At 46.2% G+C, this 19,119-nt stretch overlaps 1 protein-coding gene across 1 annotated transcript in view; it reads right to left on the bottom strand.

The window, feature by feature from the left end:
* celsr3 (cadherin, EGF LAG seven-pass G-type receptor 3) overlaps window positions 1-19,119 on the bottom strand; it is a 383,004-nt gene that overhangs the window by 312,014 nt on the left and 51,871 nt on the right. Inside the window, exon 2 of the mRNA XM_086001957.1 lies at window positions 17,502-18,140. Within this exon, the coding sequence (XP_085858083.1) occupies window positions 17,502-18,140 (639 nt within the window). The remainder of the gene's footprint in view (window positions 1-17,501; window positions 18,141-19,119) is intronic.

Genomic DNA, 19,119 nt, shown 5'->3' with positions numbered 1-19,119 from the left:
AGCTCATCTACCTTGTTCGCTATACTCCTTGCATTGAAGTATACACCATTTAGTACAGACAAACCTCCTTGCTGACTACTATCTAGCCCTTTATTCCTCTGTCCTTCCAATTTACTTTCTAAGTTTTTGTTTTCCAATTCCAGTTTTTCTTCCCTCCCTATTGACTCTATACTTAGGTTCCCACCCCCCTGCCAAACTAGTTTAAACCCTCCCCAACAGCACTAGCAAACCCTCCCGCGAGGATATTGGTCCCATTCCCATTGAGGTGTAACCCTTCTGGCTTGTAGAGGTCCCACCTCCCCCAGAAACGGTTCCAATTCCTCAGGAATCTGAAGCCCTCCCTCCTACACCATCTCTGCAGCCACGCATTCATCTGCTCTACCTTCTTATTTCTGTACTCACTAGCATGTAGCACTGGTAGTAATCTGGAAATTACTACCTTCTGAGGTCCTGCTTTTTAACCTCTTTCCTAGCTCCCTGAACTCTGCCTGCAGGACCTCATCCCTCTTCTTCCCTATGTCATTGGTACTGATATGGACCATGACCTCTGGCTGTTCACCCTCCCCCCTCAGAATGCCCTGCAGCCATTCAGTGACATCCTTGACCCTGGAACCAGGGATGCAACATACCATCCTGGAGTCACGTCTGCAGCGCAGAAACGCCTGTCTGCTCCCCTAACTATTGAATCCCCTATCACTATTGCTCTCCCTCTCCTTTCCCCCCCCCACCTGTGCAGCCGAGCCTTCCATGGTGCTGTGGACTTGGCTCTGGCTGCACTCCCCAGAGGAACCATCGCCCTCACCAGTACTCAGCACCGAATACTGGTTGGTGAGCAAGATAGGCTCAGGGGACTCCTGCACTACCTGCCTGGTCCTCCTCTTTTGTCAGACGGTCACCCGTTCCCGCAGCTTAAGTGAGTGCAGGCAGGAGGGGTGACCACCTCCCGAAACGTGCTATCCACGTAGCTCTCGGCCTCGCGGATGCACAGCAGTGACTGCAGCCGCTGCTCAAGCTCTGTAACCCGTGCTCGAGCTGCTGTAGCTGGTGACACTTCCCGCACATGTGGTCGTCCAGACCACGGGAGGTGTCCAGGACTTCCCACATGGCACAGGATGTGCATTCCACGGGTGTGAGCTGCCCTGCCATACCTCTAATTAACAGACTATTTACTAACCTAGCTGGAATAAACTTAAAAACTTTTAGAAAGCCAAGTAAAAACACTTACCAGATACTCACCAATCAGCTCCCTCTTTTTGAACGTTTAGTTTTTAATCCCGGCTCTTAATTTAAACCGATGCCCAAGATAAAGAGAGAAATACTGACCAACCAATCACTTCCCTGCTTTCCTGTGACGTCATTCCTTGTTTTTGTCGTCGGGTCCGCTGCCTCCGCTCTCGGGCCTCGCTCTGGCGCGCTCTTTATATCCTCAGGCTCTGCTCTCGCTCCCTCTCCGATCCGCTGCCTCCGCTCCTCGCTCTGCCGCGCTCTTTATATCCTCAGGCTCTGCTCTCGCTCCCTCTCAGGTCCGCTGCCTCCGCTCTCGGGCCTCGCTCTGCCGCGCTCTTTATATCCTCAGGCTCTGCTCTCGCTCCCTCTCAGGTCCGCTTCCTCCGCTCTCGGGCCTCGCTCTGCTGCGCTCTTTATATCCTCAGGCTTCGCTCTCGCTCCCTCTCGGGTCCGCTGCCTCCGCACTCGGGCCTCGCTCTGCCGCGCTCTTTATATCCTCAGGCTCCGCTCGCACTCCTTCTCGGGTCCGCTGCCTCCGCTCTCGGGCCGCGCTCTTTATATCCTCAGGCTCCGCTCTCGCTCCCTCAGTTCCGTTGCCTCCGCTCTTGGACCTCGCTCTTTATATCCTCAGGCTCCGCTGTTGCTCCCTCTCAGGTCCGCTGCCTCCGCTCTCAGGCCTCGCTCTTTATATCCTCAGGCTCCGCTGTCGCTCCCTCTCAGGTCCGCTGCCTCCACTCTCAGGCCTCGCTCTGCCGCGCTCTTTATATCCTCAGGCTCCGCTCTTGCTCCCTCTCGGGTCCGCTGCCTCCGCTCTCGGGCCTCGCTCTGCCGCGCTCTTTATACCCTCAGGCTCCGCTCGCACTCCTTCTCGGGTCCGCTGCCTCCGCTCTCAGGCCTCGCTCTTTATATCCTCAGGCTCCGCTGTCGCTCCCTCTCAGGTCCGCTGCCTCCGCTCTCGGGCCTCGCTCTTTATATCCTCAGGCTCTGCTCGCACTCCCTCTCCAGTCCGCTGCCCCCGCTCTCGGGCCTCGCTCTGCCGCGCTCTTTATATCCTCAGACTCCACTCTCGCTCCCTCTCGGGTCCGCTGCCTCCGCTCTCGCTCTGCCGCGCTCTTTATATCCTCAGGCTCCGCTTGCACTCCCTCTCAGGTCCGCTGTCTCCACTCTTGGGCCTCGCTCTGCCGCGCTCTTTATATCCTCAGGCTCTGCTCGCACTCCCTCTCCAGTCCGCTGCCCCCCTCGGGCCTCGCTCTGCCGCGCTCTTTATATCCTCAGGCTCTGCTCTCGCTCCCTCTCAGGTCCGCTGCCTCCGCTCTCGGGCCTCGCTCTGCCGCGCTCTTTATATCCTCAGGCTCCACTCTCGCTCCCTCTCAGGTCCGCTGTCTCCGCTCTTGGGCCTCGCTCTGCCGCGCTCTTTATATCCTCCGGCTCCGCTCGCACTCCCTCTCAGGTCCACTGCCTCCGCTCTCGGGCCTCGCTCTTCCGCGCTCTTTATATCCTCAGGCTCCGCTCGCACTCCCTCTCGGGTCCGCTGCCTCAGCTCTCGGTCCTCACTCTGCTGCGCTCTTTACATCCTCAGACTCCACTCTCGCTCCCTCTCAGGTCCGCTGCCTCCGCTCTCGCTCTGCCGCGCTCTTTATATCCTCAGGCTCCGCTGTCGCTCCCTCTCAGGTCCGCTGCTTGAAAGGGTGGCAGAGGCAGAAACAGAAACCCTCACCACATTTAAAAAGTGCTTGGATGTGCACTTGAAGTGCCGTAACCTACAGGGCTACGGACCAAGAGCTGGAAAGTGGGATTAGGCTAGATAGCTCTTTGTCGGCCGGCGCGGACATGATGGGCTGAAATGGCCTCCTTCCGTGCTGTAAATTTCCATGATTCATCCTGGCCAACTCAACATAAACCAGGCATGGCACCAATGTTCCCATTAGGCTGTGTGGCGGTCTGGAGGTGTCACGCAGGCCACTCACTGGCTTTTACACGGGAAAAATTGCACATGCACTAAAATTTGAATGGGCCGTGCTGCCAGTTAAAGGGTCCGCGCACCGAAAAAAATAAAAAGCAACATTGGATGGCACGGTTCAGCCTTTCACCAAGGAGTGCATTTAAACACTGAACCACCGAGCGAGCTTGGTCCCCAGGAGCCTTTAATCATTGTCCAACCCTGCCATACGTTTCCTTGGGTAGTGTTCAATTCTTGCTCTCATGACAGATCATCGACCTGAAACGTTAACTCTGCTTCTCGCTCCACAGATGCTGCCTGACCTGCCGAGTGTTTTCCAGCATTTTCTGCTTTTATTTCGGATTTCCAGCATCCGCAGTATTTTCCTTTTGTTGTAGTGAACCATTCACTGGTATCTGCTACCCATATAGCTCTTACAGTGAACGGGAGTGATTTGTCAGCTTTACACAATCTGGTCTCTACTACATCATAAGACGATGACTAGAGTTGAATAAAAATGCTCAACTGGTATAGCTCCTTAGAGGGGAACACTGCACCCTGCCTCTCTGGTGAAGAAGGCCCAGCAGCGCCTATATTTCCTAAGGAGGCTGAAGGGATGTAACCTGTCACCCCTGATCCTCTCTAACTTTTACCGCTGCACTATAGAGAGCATCCTGACAAACTGTATCACAGTATGGTATGGCAGCTGTAGCTACTATGACCGGAAAGCCCTGCAGCGGGTAGTCAAAACTGCCCAACGAATTACCGGCACCCGGCTACCGACCATAGAGCACATATACCAGAAACGCTGTTTACAGAGGTCACGGTCCATCATCAAAGACCCTACCCACCCCAGCCACGGTCTGTTCGCCCTCCTGCCATCTGGGAGACGCTAGATGCATTCGCACCCGTACGACCAGATTTAGGAACAGCTTCTTTCCCAGGGCTGTCATCCTACTGAACTCCACAAATAAACTCTAAAACCTGCACATCTGCCGATGCACTTTATTAGGGTTATGTTTATGTTAATATACTACAAGCCAAATGTATGTTGAATGTTTAAATGTCTTAATCCAAATGTACACTCTCGGGAGCCGCAAGCCTACATTTCGTTGTAGTGCACTTGTGCACTAACAATGACAATAAAAGATGATTTGATTTGATTTTGATTTAATTAATGTAATTTTCTTTAAAGAAGCAGTCTCATTAACAGGATGCCCATGAACAGGCTTGAAAATATAAACATGGTGCAGTACAATTTAGAAATGCAACCTTGGACTCTACCGCAAAGATGCTTACAGATTAAAACGTTTCTCTAGCTAAATTCCTATTGTACTAAACTGAACAGTGTAAAACAGAGCGAGCAATCTAACCACATTATAAATACTAAGCAGCTGTTCAACCCTTAAAAGCTGCAGCCTGTGTTGCTATCATCAATACAAGACCTGGCGGCAGTTTCTAACTAATACATACACACAGCTGTGTAGCAAGTGCCCAGCTGAGGCGACACTAAGCTAGCTGCATCCACTAGTATCGATCAATCCAGCTGGTGACCAGCATCAGAGGAAGAACAGAGTGCCTTTTCCAGATTGTAGTGTCGGAGTCGACAATGCATTTACAAATACAACATTATCCTACTGATAACCTGTATACATGAACTCAAAAATTTCCATCATGTAGTGAGAAAGCAAGCGCGGTGATGAAGGACGAAGCAATAAACTCTACAGTAAAGCTGAGAGTCTGGGTGGTGTAGTAAATCAGAATATATCCCTTTTACTTCCAGGCTGATGGAATAAGAATTTCTCACGGCTGGCTGTAAAAGTCCTGTATGAAATGAGTTTGTGCAGTCCGAGTACACAGACCTTGTAGTTGTGGGACCATATACCAGCAGTCTCATTTGAAAGGTCATAAAGATTGCTGGTGTGGGAAATGGAAAAAAAAATCACACTTGTGCAGTAAAGAGTGATCATTCAAATTTGAGTTATTTTGGAGCAGAACACAAACAGCTTTGCGCTACATTAAACAGTGTTATACCTCAATTCTGATAAAAAAGTGCTCTATTCCCCATGATAAGCAAAGCAAGTCACCAAATATAAAGGACACTATCTCCATGAAAAATTCTCTTTATTGTTCAGGAAGGAGAGATGCTATGCGCCACTTTTGTCATGACATGATTTATATCATTAAATCGATCTTTAAAAAAATGTGAAAAGTTTGCTAAGCTCCTGCTGAGGAAGATATAACCTTTGAAACAATGTAGTAAAATGCATGAGCACAAAGAAAGGTATACTCCGAGTTAAATCCAGGTCAGGATAGAAAATAGAAAACAGTGTTGCATACAGTCACTTAACCCACCAGTACATTGCCAGCCATGCCCGGAGGGATTTATTTCCCACTGTCGCCAAGATTTCAATGCATTTGGTTTATAGCTTCTATTTTATAAATCAACTTTGGTTGCTATTGGAAGTTAAAAAATAAATTCTGCCTTTTGTTTGGGATTTTTCAGTCTGCTTTGGGCGTCCTCACATCCAAGAGTTTGACAAAAGATAAATTGGAAACTGGAATGCAAAGCAGCTGGGAGGAAGAATCAGGAATGGTAAACAAAGCAACAACATAGGTCAGACCAAAAAGGAGCAATGAGTAAATATTACATAGAATATACAGCCCAGAAACAGGCCATTCAGCCCAGCCAGTCCATGCTGGCGTTTATGCTCCACTCGAGCCTCCTCCCCTCTTTCCTCATCTAACTATCAGCATTACCCTCTATTCCTTTCTCCCTCATATGCTTATCCAACTTCCACTTGAGCGCATCTACAGGAAACTTTGGTTTATCCGGAGGTTAACTGTCCGGAATGCTCGAGCCTCCAGCAAAAATCAGGAGCCGTTTCGTTAGGTTTTTTTTCTTTTCGTTGCCTTTTTTTTTCCACCAGTCAGGCTCTGCAAGGTCTCGCTGAAGCTGTTGCTAAGCTACAGAGACGCTTGCAAGGTACGGCCGACTGTTTAGAAGCAACAGGGTTTGTTGCCAGATACGGAAGCTCCGTATGTTTCAACATACACGCTGGTTTGTCCGGCAGTTTTGATGGGACGGCAACAGCTCGGTCCCGTCGGTGCCGGATAGTACAAAGTTTCCTGTATACTGCTCAACCACTCCCTGTGGTAGCGAATTCCACATTCTCACCACTCTCTGGGTAAAGAAGTTCCTTCTGAATTTCTTATTTGATTTCTTGGTGACTATCTTATATTGATGGCCCCTAGTTTTGCTCTTCCCCACAAGCGTCTACTCTATCAAAACCTTTCATAATTTTAAGGACCTCTATTAGGTCACAAGAAAAGAGATCCAGCCTGTTCATCTTTTCATAATACAGGAAACTTTGCGCTATCCGGCACCGACGGGACCGAGCTGTTGCCGTCCCATCAAAACTGCCGGACAAACCAGCGCTAATGTTGAAACATACGGAGATTTTGAGCTCCGTATCTGGCAACAAACCCTGTTGCTTACTTCTAAACAGTCGGCCGTACCTTGCAAGAGTCTCTGTAGCTTAGCAACAGCTTCAGTGAGACCTTGCAGAGCCTGACTGGTGAAAAAAAAGCAACGAAAAGAAAAAAAACTAACGAAACGGCTCCTGATTTTTGCCGGTGGCTTGAGCATTCCGGACAGTTAACCTCCGGATAAACCACAGTTTCCTGTAACCGGAACTGTGAGGTTATACCTATCTTCCTTGTAAATCTTTTTTGCACCCTCTATATCCTTTTTATAATATGGCGACCAGAACTGTACACAGTATTCCAAGTGTGGTCTAACCAAGGTTCGATACAAGTTTAGCATAACTTCTCTACTTTTCAATTCTATCCCTCTAGAAATAAACCCATTTGCTTTTTTTATGGCCTTATTAACTATTGGTAAACAAGGAGATAGGAGGGGATTGTGACATGAATGGTAACACTGGAAACCAGCTCCAACAGCAATATGCGAAACCATTGAAGTACAAAATGCTTACATAACGGGGTCCATGGCGGCTTCCCAATGCGCTGAAGCATCCACTCCCCCAAAAATTGGAAGTGGCGTCCTGATGCCTCAGTGTGCTCCAATGAAGGCGCCAAGTGCAACGGCAGCTGGGAACCAGTGCATAAGTCGACTGCGAGGCTCATTATGCCATGACTTTCATTTAAGTTAGACATCTTCCCCATGGTGCGGCTGGTGCACGCACCATGCATTTGGAACTTTCACCTTTACGCTTTTTTAATATTTGGGCACTTCTGCTCTTTGCCCCCCGCCCCGGCATCCTAGGTACTGGTACTCTGATGCCCCCTGTCCCCCAACTCATGCTTGGTTCCACCTTTCCCAACGTCAGAAAAGTGCCCAGTGTGCAATGGACAGCCAACAGCCCTTCCCTGGTTGCTGGCGCCCAATAGTGTTGCCTGATAATGCTGACTTATTGAGTTAAAGGGTGAAAGTTATGCATCGAGAAGCAGGGAATGCTTCCAATGGATGGATTAGGAGAGATGCACCCAGAGTGCCGGTATATTATGTGAATGAGCAAACCTTGTGTTACCTCGAGGTCAGTTCTTTTATGCGCAAGTGCAGAGCGCCTGGACATTGTGGGCACCAGCAGCGCTACACAAGGCCAGTTTATCACCCCCAGCACATGTAAACAAGTTGGGCTGGAACTACATAGAATTTACAGCACAGAAACAGGCCATTCAGCCCAACTGGTATGTGCCTGTGTTTCCCACCCTACTTCATCTAACCCTATCTGCATATCCTTCTATTCCTTTCTCCCTCATGTACTTATCCAGCTTCCCCTTAAAAGGCATCAATGCTATTCGTCTCAGCTACTACATGTGGTAGCAAGTTCCACATTATAACCACTCTCTGGAGAAAGAAGTTTCTCCTGAATTCTCTATTGGATTTATTAGTGACTATCTTATATTTATGGTCCCTAGTTTTGGTCTCCCCCACAAGTAGAAACATCTTTTTTACGCCTACTTCATCAAACCCCTTCATAATTTTAAAGACCTCTATTAGGTCACCCCTCAGCCTTCTCTTTTCTAGAGAAAAGAGCCCCAGTCTGTTCATCCTTTCCTGATAAGTATAACCTCAGTTCTGGTATCATCCTTGTAAATCTTTTGTGCACCTTCTCCAGGGCCTCTATATCCCGTTTGTAATATGGAAACCAGAACTGTTCACAGTACTCCAAGTGTGGTCTACCCAAGGTTCGATACAAGTTTAACATAGCGCGTCTCAATTCTATTCCACTAGAAATGAACCCCAGTGCTTTATTTGCATTTCTTATGTCCTTGTTAACTTGCATTGCTACTTTTAATGATTTGTGAATTTGTACCCCTAGATCCCTTTGCTCCTCTATCCCATTTAGGCTCTTATTTTCCAAAGGGTATGTAGGCTCCTTATTCCTAATAAAAATGCACATACTTATATTAATATTAATTTGCCATTTACACGCTCATTCTGCAACTTTAACAATGTCTTCTTGTATTTTGTCGCAGTCTTCTTCAGTATTAACTATAAATTTTGAAACTGTACTTCCGATTCCCGAGTCCAAATGTACAACATAGCTGTAGCACAATAAAGGGTTCTGGAGAACATAAATCACAAACTCAAGGATGTCAACAGTTTGTAACTATTGTCAACCGCTGATACAGGAACTTACATTTCTGAAACACCAACAGTTTTAATATGATACTGAAAACTTACATACTGATTGCATTGTGTGTGGCTATCGATACATATATATGTCTATATACACATATTGGCCAAATGACACACCAGAGCCAACCCCATTCACCTCCTTGGAATTCTCTGTGCACAGCTTGCTAAATATATACAGCAACTGCAATGATGTTGAGCATAATAGATAAGCCCCACCGTCTGTAGCATAACTCTGACCCTATTACTCTAGTGAGTGAGCACAATAAAAAACAGGACGCATGAAGAACATGGTCAGAGAAAGGGAATAAGGCAGGAAAGACAGAACAAGCCACAGCGAGTTTATATATTATAACATAAGAACATAAGAAATAGGAGCTAGAGTTGGCCTTTTGGACCTTCGAGCCTGCTCCGCCATTCAACAAGATCATGGCTGATCTTCTACCTCAACTCCACCTTCCCGCACTATCCCCATATCCCCTGATTCCCAAAAATTTATCGACCTGTCTTGAATATATTCAACGACTGAGCATCCACAGCTCTCTGGGGTAGAGAATTCCAAAGATTCACAACCCTTTGAGTGAAGAACTCTCTCATCTCAGTCCTAAATGGCCGACCCCTTATCCTGAGACTGTGACCCCGTGTTCTAGATTCCCCAGCCAGGGGTAACATTTTCTCAACATTAACCCTGTCAAATCCCTTAAGAATTTTATATGTTTCAATTAGATCACCTCTCATTCTTCTAAACTCTAGGGGATGTAGGCCTAGGAATCTCTTCTCATAGGGCAATCCCCTCATCCCAGGAACCAGTCTAGTGAACCTCCGTTGCACTCCCTCTAAGGCAAGTATGTCTTTCCTTAGGTAAGGAGACCAGAACTGTACACAGTACTCCAGGTGCGGCCTCACCAATGCCCTATATAACTGTAGTAAGACTTCTTTACTCTTATAGTCTAATCCCTTTGTAACAGAAGCTAACATACCATTTACTATCCTAATTGCTTGCTGTACCTGCATGTTAACTTTGTGATTCATGTACAAGGACACCCTGGTCCCTCTGAATGCAAACATTTCTCAGTCTCTCACCATTCAAAAAATATTCTGCTTTTTGTTTTTCCTACCAAAGTGGATAACTTCACACTTCCCCACATTGTATTCCATTTGCCATGTTCTTGCCCACTCAGTCAACCTGTCTGTATCTCTCTGCAGCCTCCTTGCATCCTCCTCACGACTTACTTTCTCATTATGGTACTGAAAAAATAATTGTAAATCACCTTTGATGTAACTGAGGGGGCTGCAATAACAGACCTGTATTAAAGGGCAGTTACTTGCGCCGGAACTAAAAATTCTAATACTACCTATTAAAACAATAACACGCTCATGTTTAAAAACCACAGCCAAAATGTGAAAATACTTGCCGGCATAGTGTGAAAGACAGACAGATGCCCATCAATAGCCAGACTCCTCACCAGTCTCTCTTCAGTACATTCAGACATGGCACAGATACTGCTCCATACAAATTCAGTTGACAGTATTCATTCGGAAGTGAATCATTGTTGTGCTAATAAGCATGGTTATTCATTTGAAGTGAGCCAGCATTCAAATAAATTGACATGTTTTGGCTGCATGTCTGAGTTTTTGGACTCAAAACCACAGCTTGAATACACTGAAATTATACTGTCATGAAAATCAAATGACTTTCCAGTTTTTTTAGTCTTACTAAATGTGCTGCATTTGTTAAAGTTGTAGGGTAACAATGAAATGTTTGCCGTGCTGTTGGTGAGGAGTTAAAGGTGTCATTCTAGTGGGACCCCAGCAAAAGAGGGAGAGGGTTGTCTGTGGAATGCAAGTCCAATATTCTATTTTAATAAAGAACCCAGCAGCTGTCAAAATTCAGAGTTCACTTTGAGGGATTTGGTTTTAAATTAATGATTTTTTTTTCCCAGCAGGGATTAGCAGTTTGTGTATTTACAAGGCCGGCCTCTGTCCCCTACCCCTGGTTTTTACTCATTGTGAAGGTCAGTGATATAAGTGTATGCTTGCACCAAGCTGCCATTCAGATATTAACTGTTACTAGAAAATAACTGAACAGTCAATAATACTTTACCTGGTTCTACTTGATGCCTAGGTGATCATTAATGGTTTACTCCCATATTAAAGAATTGGGGAAGGCTGGTACAATTGTCAGCTGCTCCCATTTTTGCCAATTATAAAAAACAACCTCGGCACTTCTACATAATTATTTTTTTTTACCAAGAATCATAGAAAAGGCCATTTGGCCCCTCAGGCTCACTCCTTTCACAAATCCATTTACAGGAAACTCTCTGTTAACCGGCAAAATTCAGGAGTAGGTTCAGGTAAGTTTTACTTCATATTAGTGGCAGTTCCTAGATCGGTGGCTGTGTAACCGGGGTTCCTGCACTTGTTGCTAAGCAACAGGGACGCTTGGTCAGTGGCCGGAGTTCCTGCACATGTTGCTAAGCAACAGGGAAGCCTGGATTTGTTGCTGTGTACGGGGCTCTCGTACCTTTTAAACTATACCTCTCTGTAATCCGGACTTTTTGATAAACCGGCACCACACCGGTCCCGTCGGTGCCGGATAATAAAGAGTTTCCTGTATTTTATTTTAGACTCCACCTCACTCACTAAGGGCTCTCCCTCTCCCTCCTTTGTGATATGTGTAACAAACTGTTAATAAAGGAACATAAGAACATAAGAACAAATCGGTCACACGAAAGAAAGGAAATCTTGGCCCTAAATTTGCTGATGGAAAGCTGAGCATAAATACTCCCTCTAATGGAAGAAAGCTCCTGTATATTCACCCATCCCCATTATTCAGCTCTGGCCGATTGCCCTGCACAGAAAACACTGCCATTCTGTCCCCACCACCACAGAAACCATCGTGGATTATTTGATTATCTTAATCTCTACCAGTCCCCAACCAGATATTTACCAAGCACCTTTCTGAAGGGGTTAATTGACCCAGCATCAACTGCTGTTAAGAGTCTCTTCCAACTAATCACTTTTCTCCAAAGAGAAAAAAAAAAATCTTTCAATCCCTAATCTTGCTTGAGGCTTGTTAATTTTAAAATGTATCTTCACAGTCTAATCAAATTGCCTGCTTATATAGACATCATGTTTGCCTCTCAGCATTTTAAAAATGCAGACCATGTCTCCCTTTAGATCTTCTTTTCTTCAGCAAAAACTAGCTTAGCTCTGCAAGTTGATCCTCAGAGCCCCAAGTGCCACAAAGATCTTTACTTTTCTCCCAACCCTCTCCAAGGTATCAGTGGCTTTTAACAGGAAGCTTTTAATGAATGATCAATAACAGCCGCATTCTTTTCCATCTTGGATAATGGACATCCCTTCAACATGATTTGGTCAGGCAGGGACCGTGTAGCCTGGTTCTGCTCCTACTTCTTGTGTTCTAATTCTGTGTTAGATTTCAGGAGATGGTTTTATTCCTGTTCCTGGCTGGGGTGGAGATCGCCTTTACAGAAGGTAAGTACTGTAGAAAATATAGGGACAGAGTGATCTCCTGGACGAGTTTCGATCGCCTAGATGGGTCGGAGAGGAATTTCCCAGATTTTTTCTCCCAAATTGGCCATTGGGTTTTTTACCTGGTTTTTCGCCTCTCCCGGGAGATCACATGGGTTCGGGTGGGATGGAGAGTGATAGAAAATTTGAGGTTAGGATCAGATCAGCCATGATCTTATTGAATGGTGGAGCAGGCTCGAGGGGCCGATTGGCCTACTCCTGCTCCTATTTCTTATGTTATCAGAGGCCCTCATGTGGGTCAGCTCTTGGGCCTGGCCATACACAGGTTTAGGATGGGCAAGATAATTGGGCTGGGCTCGTCTGACTGCTTGCCTATGTTTTGGTCTATAGTTTGCACCCAGGTGACCTTTGAACATCAATACATGGGGCTGGATTTTGCCAGCCCTGGGGAGGCGGGACTGCCAGGAAAATGGCAGAATCTGGGGGCGGGTACCCATCCCGCCCCCGTGCCATTTTCAAAGGAGGCGGGTAGCCGACCCGCGCCGGGTCCCGTCTCCAGGATTACAGCCACTTTAACTGCCTGTTAACAGATAGTTAAGAGGATTACCCCCATTTTTCCGCCAGAGGCCCGAGCTTCCCGACATCGGGAAACCCCGCCAGGGTCACAGAGGCGAGCAGTGGGTCTGCGGAGGTCGGAGGGGTGCAAAAGTGCGCTGTGGAGGTAAGTGATGGGTGCAAGTGTGGAGAGGTAAGTATGTGAGGTGAGTGGAAAGTGATAGAAACCTTTGTTTCTTCCTGCAGGCTTCAACAGTTGGGGATGCGGAGAGTCTCGCATCTCACCGGCAGAGGTGACAGATGGCTGCTGCATTCTCCGATGCAACAACCGTCGAATTTCTGCTCACAAGAGGTTTGGTGAGTCTTGAATACAAGGACTCATCAAGCTACAGAGAATGTCAGTGTTTCACAGCTTCACAGAGCTGTCAAACGATGACAACTCATCTGTCAAAAAATTTGACAGATGAAACGTCATACGTTGACGTTCTCTGTAACCGGCTTCCCCTTAATTGGCCTGCTAAGCCCACTGGGCGGGCTTAACAAGGTCAATCAAGGGAAAATAGCGTGGGTTGGCCACAAGTTGATGGAGGCGGGACTGAAACCCAACAAGCAGCAGGCCTGCCGCCAACATGCCCCCATTGACAAAATCCCCCCCCATGGTTTCTACCAGTCACTGGATACTTTCCATGACCAGTGGGCACTATAGGGAAATTTTCTCTTGATTAGCCATTCCTCCAACTGGTTGCCCTGTTTCAAGGCATCACCCTTGGGTACCAACATGCAATGGTAGATTTTCCGATCAGTTTTGCCCGATTAATGATAGAACTGTTTGGAAAATGTACAGAGATCCAATACAGCAGATTTCTACCCACTTCGCACACCAGCCAATTTTCCAGTCAAATTTTATACTGGCATCAGACACTCCCATCAGTCTGCAATTAATAATACTACATTTAGGTCCCTTTGACTTCATTTAGCCATCCACACAATTTCCCGAAGGTTAAGCTGATGCGACTGTTCAGGGTTGCGGTTTGTATTTTAAAAGCCCTATAGTAGCAATGGCATACACTTATGTAAAAAGCAGCTCAGATGAACTCAGAGGGTAACAAAGATCTTTACTTAAGTGCATGCTATTGCTACTATAGGGCTTTTTGAATGCACTTCTACAAACAGCCATAATCAAGCAGCCGTGGACACTCAATTACACAGGTTGGTAGATGACTAGTGCGATAGCAGCTTAAACTCAGAGAAACGGCGCAGATGTCTAAATGAAGTCATTGGTTTGAGAAGGAACAGTAGCAATAAAGGGATGTCAGATGGCCCCAAAGGCAGACTATGCCCAGCCTCCTGCACCTTCATATTTACAGCCGAAGGTACAGCGTCCTGGCAATGATCATGCACAACTGACTACACAGCCTCCAGGCCAACAGAAGGCCAGGTGCACAGCCATGCCATCTGCTACAAAGACACTTGCAGCTGACATGCTGCATTGAGCTGACATTGCAGTGGAAGTAATGGTCAGCTGCACCTTAAAGGCCAGTCCCTTAACCCGCTGTCAGGCATGCTGCAGTGCTGCACTGTGGGTGTGTGTGGTGTCGAGGCACAACCAGAGCACCCTCCTCGCTAATGCCTCAATCTGCACCACCTCCACTTTGCCAGCCATCAATCAGGGGTTTGGAGGGTTGTGCCAGTCCATCACTTGATCTGTTTGTTCCTTAAAATCAGTTTGGTTGGGTTTTTCCGTCCCTGGATTTTTAATGGTGATACCCCTTTAAGGGGAAGCACTTATTGCATCCAAGTGCAGTTGGTCTACTAAAAAACAGGATTCCGTCTTCGTGATCACTGAATGTCTTCCTTGACCATTGGACACCACATAGAATTTTATTTCGACTTCACCAGATTTTTACCATTTTGTTTCAATTTTGTTATTTACTTAACATTTTTGACAGTATGTTTTTGTTTAAAACCAGTTTGGGTGGTATCCCTGAGATTTTAATGTTGACACCCATTTAAGGAGGTACTTGATGTATCCTAGTAGGTTGGGCTTATTCCGCTCTCGAACCCCATCACAAAATTTATTATGACTGCCCATCAACGTTCCCTCTAAGCTGCACGGCCACGTGCCGCACAGCTCTCTGCTGGTCCCGCACAGCCCAGGACCGGCTTTTTGCGCATGCGTGAAGCTGTGAATGGGCCACTCAGTCTTTTAAAGGGGCCTTGCACGCAAAAAAAAATTAGGGGGAACATTGCTGTCTATCTATGCTGTAGTTCACATCCAGGTGACCCTTTGTGATGTCTTTTATGGCCAGTGAGCACCGCCGATAACCTTCGCTTTGATTTCTCCTAATGTTACAGTTTTAATTCTGTTTTTGTTTTGCTGTTATCAGCTCCATGATGTATTGCGGTCTTCTCTCTGTAAGGAGAAGCATCTGATGACACATTCCTGTGTGACTGGGTTTGCCCAATCCCACACGTAACTGGCACTATTTCAAAATAGGACCAATTTACCATGTACACATGGCTGCTGATTCCCATCGGCATATACATTACCTCACATTTATCTATGTTAAGATCCATCTGCCATTCCATTGTCCATTTGCTTTGTTGGACTAGTCTATTTTGACTGCTGCTTAATTCCCTATTTGTCACCTGTCCACATAGCTTGGTATCATTAAAAACTGTTACATTGCTAGATTTAACATCCACCCACATCACTTATGATTAGTGAAGAGCAAGGGTCCCAGAACAGACCCTACATAATTCCAAAAGTCACTATACCCCAAACAGTGATATTGAATTGCTCTCAAACATCCTAGTAGGCAGTTGGGAGATGGCCAGTCTGTCCTCTTAGTTTGTGATTGAGCCATGGCACAGAGGAGATCCAAGGGGCGGAGAATTAAACATTCTTATTTTTAAAAAAGGATCAAAATAGAGTGCAGAAACTCTTTTCTTCCTGTAGCCAGGCTTCGTTAGGTTGAACCTAAACGGAGGCAACACCTAATTATGGATCCTGTAGCTCTACTTTCATTTGCACCTCCAATATAGAAATTCTGTATTGCACCGCACCAAGAATTTAATCAAGAAATAGCGAAGCCGGAGGTGGAATTGTTCATTTCTCTCGAGGCCTCATTATGAGTACATGTAATCCGGCACCAATCTATAATAGACCTTTTTGCCCAAATAAAAGAAGGGAGGCAGTAATGGTAAAGATTGAGGTGACCCAGAGGTGTTTTGTTTCCTCTGCACACATACAAAGTCAGTGAAGAATTTAATCTCAGGAATTCTGCAGGGATTTGCAATTCAGCCATTCAATAAATACAAGAATTACAAATGTTATTGCAGTTATTTCAGCTCCCAGAAAAACGAATGCATAATAACTAATGCCAAACGCCTCGCTTCCAAAATAATTTAAAACCCAAGATTACAAGGCACTAGAAGGTGTGGGGCAGAGACATTTTAAACAAATAACACTGCAACAATAGAAAGGGATGTAGGGCGGGACTCGTGTTTTTTCCCTAAAGAAACTGAAACCAGACGAATACAAAACATGCATAGGACATCTTGAACCAAATATGATTAAAGTGAGAACATTTTGCCAAAACCAATGAATACTGGTGATATAACACAGATAAGGGAACAACAATGCTCGTCATACAAGAATGCTTAATTTAAGACCATTCTGGGAGTAACACCCACCGCACCTCTCACAGATAACAGACCTCCAACTACCAGCAACAAAAAGCTTGACCAATTCAACTCAAGGTCGAATTGGTCTCCGTGGATTCATAAAATGGTATTAATACTATTGACATTGGTCAAACAGGACACACAACACAATTTTCTCCAGGCGACTGACAATTCTGGATATGGATGTGGAGAGCAGCTGGTCTTCTACAGAAAGGGGTGACTGGCTATCTCTGCAACTAGACACCTGCAATAGAAACGAAGGCAGCGGTGGCAAGGCACTCTGATATTATAAAACCGCATGTGCTTAGCTGATTCAACGACAACTAACCTCCAAGTTCCCCTCCAAGCCACACACCATGCTGACTTGGAAGCATATCGCCGTTCCTTCATCGTTGCTGGGTCAAAATCCTGGAGCTCCCTCCCTACCAGCACTGTGGGAGCGCCTTCGCCACACGGACTGCAGCGGTTCAAGGCGGCGGCTCACCACCACCTTCTCGAGGGCAACTAGGGATGGGCAATAAATGCTGGGCCTTGCCAGCGACGCCCACATCCCATGAACGAATAAAAAAAAAAGCCATGTGGTTCTTGCATCAGAATGCATGATGTACTGGCCAAGAGGATACAATCCTTACAGCAAAGATAAGCAGCATTGGAGGCAGTGCAAGAGGTGCTGAATCTGCCAATTTGTAGATTTATTTCCTGAGTGCTGAGAAACTGCTGTCATTTTATAGGACTAGCCAGTTCCTCTTTAAAGGGTCAGGTGACTGGCAAAGGAATGTGTTCCAGGAATATTCCAGAGATACTAAAACTTGTGCAACTGTGTTTTTGATAAATCGCTTTTAAAACCAAGACAAGCCTCCATCTAGTTTGACGACACAATTAAAAAAAAGAGACTGCTTCACTATGAAACAAAACAATTCTAGTTTTACAAACCTGTGAACTCCTCACGGCACACACAGGTGTACCCGCCCTCTCTGCGGCTACACACACCAGAATTCTGGCAGGGATTTGAGTAGCAAAGGTTGATCTCCGTCTCGCAGTAATCTCCAGTAAATCCTGGTGGGCAACGGCAGCGGAGGCCTGTGATGGGATGGATGGGCCGGAAGAGCATGGACTCCGAAGCAATGAACGCAGAAGAGCTGTCAAACTTCAGCACCGAGATGCATTTCATGTAGTTTTCGCAGGGCTCCCGCAGGCAGACGTTGTCATCAAATGGGAGGACCTCCAGCATGGAGACCGAGGTCAGCAGCATCCGGTTCATGTACAGCTGTTCCTGAAGCTCGGAGGAGGAGAAGAACTGGCTCTGGCTCCCGCCTGGAACCAGAGCGGAAAAACTCACGTTCAGAATGCTGCCGCTGACATCAGTGTCATTCTGTATGTTGAAAACAAAGATGTCCTCCTTGGGGGCAGACAGGACTGCCGCCAGACCCTCCACAAAGCGATTCAGCAAAGGAGAGAGGAAGCGTTCCTGTGACATGTTCTCCAGACGCACCGTGATACTGTTGGTCAGCATCTCCTCTGTAATGACGATTACTCTCAGCACGCACTGTGCTGTCACGCTGTGAATCCCATCTAAAAAAGGAAAAAACAAAATAACTCAATCAATTAGCACATTGAGTGAACAGCTGGGATAATTATTTTTCTTCTTATCCCAAAGAATGGCTTCCATTGCCAACATGCAATATCTACATTTGGAACAGAACGAAAAACTCATGCAGCAGATGCATGTCATTAATTAGAACTTGTAGCAAGTGAAATAGTAAAAGAAAGACTTGCATTTATACAGCGCATTTCACAACCACCGGACGTCTCAAAGCGCTTTACAGCCAATGAAGTACTTTTGAAGTGGAGTCACTGTTGCAATGTGGGAAACGCGGCAGCCAATTTGCGCACAGCAAGGTCCCGCAAACAGCAATGTGATAATGACCAGATACAGGAAACTTTGGTTTATCCGGAGGTTAACTGTCCGGAATGCTCGATCCACCGGCAAAATTCAGGAGTCGGTTCAGTAAGTTTTTTTTCTTTTCGTTGCTTTTTTTTCACCAGTCAGGCTCTGCGAGGTCTAGCTAAAGCTGTTGCTTAGCTACAGAGACGCTTGCAAGGTACGGCCGACTGTTTAGAAGCTGTAAGCAACAGGGTTTGTTGCTAGATACGGAGCTCAAAAGCTCCGTATGTTTTAACATTAGCGCTGGTTTGTCCGGCAGTTTTGATGGGACGGCAACAGCTCGGTCCCGTCGGTGCCGGATATCACAAAGTTTCCTGTAATCTGTTTTTGTTATGTTGGTTGAGGGATAAATACTGGCCAGGACACCGGGGATAACACCCCTGCTCTTCTTCAAAATAGTGCCACAGGATCTTTTACGTCCACCTGAGAGAGCAGACAGTACATCTAAGACAGATTTTATTCATGATTTAAAAAAACCCAATCTTCTTCATTTGTCATTTTTCTAAACCCAACCAGGCCAATTGCACATCATGTGCATAATAGTCACCAATTCCTTTTTCAATTATTTTTCAATGAGGGGATACTACAGAACACAGGATTTTACTC

Source organism: Somniosus microcephalus, chromosome 11 (assembly GCF_052327205.1).
Source record: "Somniosus microcephalus isolate GS21.2 chromosome 11, FLI_Smic_1.0, whole genome shotgun sequence".
In the NCBI taxonomy this organism is placed as follows: domain Eukaryota; kingdom Metazoa; phylum Chordata; class Chondrichthyes; order Squaliformes; family Somniosidae; genus Somniosus; species Somniosus microcephalus.
The sequence above is the reverse complement of the archived record's forward strand: the minus strand, read 5'-3'. Positions and strand labels throughout refer to the sequence as shown.